Source organism: Sphaeroforma arctica (assembly GCF_001186125.1).
Source record: "Sphaeroforma arctica JP610 unplaced genomic scaffold supercont1.2197, whole genome shotgun sequence".
NCBI classification, from domain to species: domain Eukaryota; class Ichthyosporea; order Ichthyophonida; genus Sphaeroforma; species Sphaeroforma arctica.
In genome coordinates, this window is record NW_014038361.1 from 3,094 (window position 1) to 8,113 (window position 5,020).

General features: G+C 46.0%; 2 protein-coding genes across 2 annotated transcripts in view; one reads left to right on the plus strand and one right to left on the minus strand.

Moving 5' to 3' along the window:
• SARC_12281 (hypothetical protein) overlaps positions 1–1,585 on the plus strand; it is a 4,099-nt gene extending 2,514 nt beyond the window's left edge. Inside the window, exons 3-4 of the mRNA XM_014293614.1 lie at positions 277–423; positions 1,372–1,585. Of these exons, the coding sequence (XP_014149089.1) occupies positions 277–423; positions 1,372–1,521 (297 nt within the window). The 3' untranslated portion in view covers positions 1,522–1,585. The remainder of the gene's footprint in view (positions 1–276; positions 424–1,371) is intronic.
• A 2,027-nt stretch (positions 1,586–3,612) lies between these two features.
• SARC_12282 (hypothetical protein) lies at positions 3,613–3,779 on the minus strand (the record flags this gene model as incomplete). The annotated part of the gene is made up of 1 exon (XM_014293615.1): positions 3,613–3,779. A coding segment is annotated over one exon (167 nt), but the record flags the coding sequence as incomplete, so codon positions are not given.
• Positions 3,780–5,020: the final 1,241 nt, after the last annotated feature.

Here is a 5,020-nt window from a genome sequence, read left to right on the forward strand (position 1 = left end):
CATATTCATATTCATATATATGTATATATATATATATATGTATTTATATATTTATCTGCATTTGCACATATGCTGCTCAAACCCATCTAACCCATCTCATTCTATATCGCAATTTATCCACATCTATATATAGTTAAACCACGCGTTCAGCCATATACCGCCTATCTGTTCCCTAACCTCTTTACATAAATTGAACACACACTCATCTGAAAACATAAACCGTCCACACACCCAGCTACAAACCATTAAAACCAGGACTTTACTTCGCACATACAGGATGCTGATCGATTAGACGCCATCGGAGCCATAGGCGTTGCGCGATGTCTGACGTTTGGAGGGCGTTTCAACCGTGTGTTGTATGACCCGCAAGTACCTCCGAGGATCAATATGACGAAAGAACAATACCAAGACACCACTGTGCAGGTCTGTAATGGACTTGATATATATATGTGTGTGTGCGAACGCATTAAATGGTCATGTGAATAATTCGTGTGTATTGTATGACCCGGACGTACCACTTTGCAGGTGTGTAGTTGACATGCTATATATATATGTGTGTGCGTAAGCATTTAATGGCCATGTGAATAATTCGTGTGTTGTATGACCCGTAAGTACCACCGAGGAGACATATACGACGAAAGAACATTACCAAGACGCCACTGTGCAGGTGTGTGATTTTAGGGTTTAGGGTTTTTAGGGTCTAGACTCCGCATGACTAAACGAACACTACCGAGTGGATACTGTGCAGGTGCTGTATAGACATTAGGCCAACCACGCGGCAAGGGTGGCGGATTGTTATGCGTGCACATGTGTACATGGGAGATAGTCACTTCGCTTTGGTTTCTATTGTTATCATATACATACGATAGGTTATAGCGATACATACAAAGGGTTCTGTAGCACATCTCTGCATGGGTGTGTTATCCTCGTTTGACGTGTGTGTTAGATGTGTATACGAGGATTGAAATCCCTCGTGATCAATTAATTCTCATATGAGAAATTAGTGTGTTGCCTGGCAGTATATGATCGTGATAGCAATTAATTCTCATGCGAGAAATTAGTGTGTTGTGCGTACAACCCTGAAGTGCCTCCGTGGCAGTATATGGCCAGGTCAGGTTTTAATATCAACACACCTGTATGCCGAAGCATATAATGTCCTGCACAAGTCATACCAACACACACCTGTATGTCGAAGCATATCATGTCCTTCTCAAGCCATACCAACACACACCTGTATGTCGAAGCATATAGTGTCCTTCACAAGCCATACCAACACACACTTGTATGTAGTGTATATAGTGTAAACAGTGCCTTTCGCAAGCACGCCCAATACCCATGCCGTACTTGTGCACCTTCTCCTTTTCTCTACAGCAAACAACTATCAACCATTTTCACGAGAAGCTCTTTCTGCTCAAGGACATGATGAAAACCAAGACTGGCCGAAGGATAGCGGACGAGCGCGATGGGTTTATGCATACGTTTTTGGATCAGTTTTTAGGCGAGATGAACGGGGACAGGTGATTGTGGTAGCTATGAGAGGAATTAATAGTAACTAGATAAACATTAATAAAGTAGTGAACTGTGCCTTATGCTGGTAGCATACTCACACCAAGACTGGTCGAAGGATAGGGGGCGTATGCGATGGATTCATGCATACATACTTGTAGCACTGGACGGATTCATGCATACATACTTGTAGCACTGAATGGATTCATGCATACATCCTTGTAGCACTGGATGGATTCATGCATACGTACTTGTAGCATTGGATGAATTCATGCATACATACTTGTAGCACTGGATGGATTCATGCATACATACCTGTAGCACTGGATGGATTCATAGGCAAGATACATGCACACGAGATCGAAAGCGTAAAAAGTCGCTTGCAACCTAGCTTCGTTCGCATCTTTGTTTCCGTTTATTTGTTGTTATTATAACACTTTATGTTTACTAAATTATTCTGCGCTGCACAATCTATCCATGATACTATCGCTCTCGCGATTCCCGTTTGACGGGGATTGATGACACCTTGCGTTTGCGAGACTTCCCTCTCGCACACCGTCCATCTCACTACAATCCGTCTGGCAGCTTTGTCGCCGTACAACGGCTATAGCCTATGACATATCATTGGACCAAACAATCCCCCCTTACTCTCTCTCACTCACACTCACACACTCTCTCACTCACTCTCTCTCTCTCTTTGGCATCGTCCCACAAGTACTCAGGTAGCATGCAGCAAACCCTAAATCATAACCTGCACCACCTGCCACAAGCATACCCATTCCTCATGGGGAACGGGTGCGTGCCCCTCATCTCGACAGAGGAGTGACTGAGCATCTCACGTAGCCATAGCTCAAATACACTCAACTAGCGCTCTTACTACACTACTACACCCTAAAACCCTAAAACCTTAAAACCCTAAAACCCTATCGAGTGTCGGCCACAGATACAACCCCTGAACCGAACATGCGATATACGTGACTAGCGGTAGGCAGACCGTTGCTGTGCTTGGTCAGAGCTACGGCACTCCATCACTACACCAGAGCCACTCACTGGCTGAACACGGCTTCTCCGCAGTTTGTCTCCCTCGTCGTACGCGTTAGAGGCCGGTCAAAAGCCCCCCCCCACACACTCACAGATGCCGTACCCGAGCGTCTTTCTGCGGGTATTAGCGTCTTGTAGTCGCTATCCTACCTACCAGACTGCTTGTCTCTTTGTCTGCATAAGGTTTGTTAGCCAAGAAGTGGCTCTATGATCGTCCCAGACCCTTCCGCTGGTTGACTGAAGCTTCGCGGCACTGTCCCCGGCCAACAGTGTGCATTCAAGGCCCGTACTATAGTACTCAGTCCACACATCTGGGTACACACACACATGCATGCCTTCCGCGCGCTTGTACCAGCCATATGGCTAAACTGTGGATATACACCCAGTGTAGACCCTCTTCAACTGTACCGAACTAACTGAGACGTTTCTATGAGTCCTTTCTATCTAAGGCTGGATGCCAAAGTTCTGCACACACCTCCGGGTACACATCTGCGTGTTGTCCGCGTGTTTGTAACAGCTGTGCAGAATATCTACACAGAGTGTAACTCTATATCTGTACCAAGTTCAGAACCTTCTCCACCTCGGATCACGTCTCCAAGACTGGTCATACAACCTCAGATATCATATCTGAGTCTCCCTCGGCCACACGTCCGTGTACTTGTTCCAGCTGTACACCCAGGGTATGAATACATCCTCAGATTTTAACTATATATCTGTACCAAGCGCTTGTACCACTTATCCACGCAGAGTGTTGATATATACTCAGGGTGTTATAATATCTATACGTTTATCCCCGCAGGGTGTCATAACTATACGCCTGGAGCGAGACTTGTATAAATATTCCACCCACTTGTGTACCAAGAGCCAGCGCATCGCCAAAAAACCTATAGCATAGCCATACACCCCCAGCCTAGCCATACACCCAACGTATGACTATACACCCCCAGGCACAGCCATGCACTCAGTGTATAGGTATATATATATATACCAAACGCACAACCCTGTACCCTAAGTGGTAGGTTAGGTACAGGTAGGCCCCGTACACCCAACGCGCGAACCACGTGCCTACAACACCGTCCCAGACCCACCCGCGGGGAGTGAAGGGCTTCTCAGCAGTGGGTCTGCGTCAAAGTGGGCTGTGGGCAGTGGCATGGCCTCTTGTATGATATCGTGCAGCACAGTCAGTTCCTTCATAATGGTATCGAACTGCACCCGATCCTCTGTCGAGAAGGCTGCGGGGTGGGGTAGAAGCACACGTGTAGGAATAAGCAAATGGTGAGATTTTAATGGGGGAGGCCGGGAGGTGTTGGATGGGTAGTGAGGAGTACGTGTGTGGGAGGGGGTGTATGGATGTACGGGTATGTTTAGACGTATAGCTATAGATATGCCTATAGATGCGCATAGTTCTACTTATACCTACAAAAATACCTACATGTATATATACTTCTACATATACCTGCAGACATATATACTTATACATGTACCTACACAAATATGCCTATAAATATGGCTACATGCATATCTATACCTATAAATATGGCTACATGCATATCTATACGTATACCTACACATATAAGGTCTTAAGGTTTGAGGGTTTTAGGGTTAGGATTAAGGGGTGGGGTCAGGGTATAGGTTGAAGGGTTAAAGCAAAGCTTTAATTAGCCCTAACCCTAAAACCCTAACCCTTACCCCTAACCCTAAAACCCTACGTCTTACCCCTAACCCATGTGTGTGTACATACCAAACTATATACAACCTCACGCAGCCTCAACCTGCCTAACGAGCTCTTGAGTATAAAAATGCCTTACCCCTACCCCTAACCCATGCATGTCTACATACCATACAATATACAACCCCACGCTGTCTCAACCTACCTACCGAGCTCTTGAGTATAATTTAGCCTTACCCCTAACCCTATAACCCTAACCCTATAACCCTAACCCTATAACCCTAACCCTATAACCCTAACCCTATAACCCTAACCCTATAACCCTAACCCTATAACCCTAACCCTAACCCTAACCCTATAACCCCGAGCCTTACCCCTAACCCTATAACCCTACGCCTATATACAACCCCACGCAGCCTCAACCTACCTAACGAGCTCTTGAGTATAGCCATCAACTCCAGAGGTGTGTCCGTGCGCACGTGTCCGTAGTCTGGTTTCATTTTTCCTCGGCCCACCAGATCAGCCAGCACTAGGGGCTCAGTAATCTCCACCCACGGCGGCTCCATAGCCAAAAGCTCAAACACGACTATCCCAAAGGCGTACTACAGGGAGAGGGAGGGACGGGAATACAAGGGTGTGTATGAATTAAGTCATAGAGTACGCTGTCTATATATATATATATGTGTGTGTGTGTGTGTGTGTGTCTATGTGTGTGTGTTTGTGTATAAACCCAAGGCGTACTACAGGGAGAGGGGGGATGGGAATACAAGGGTGTGTAAGAAGTTAGTCATAGAGTAGATTGTC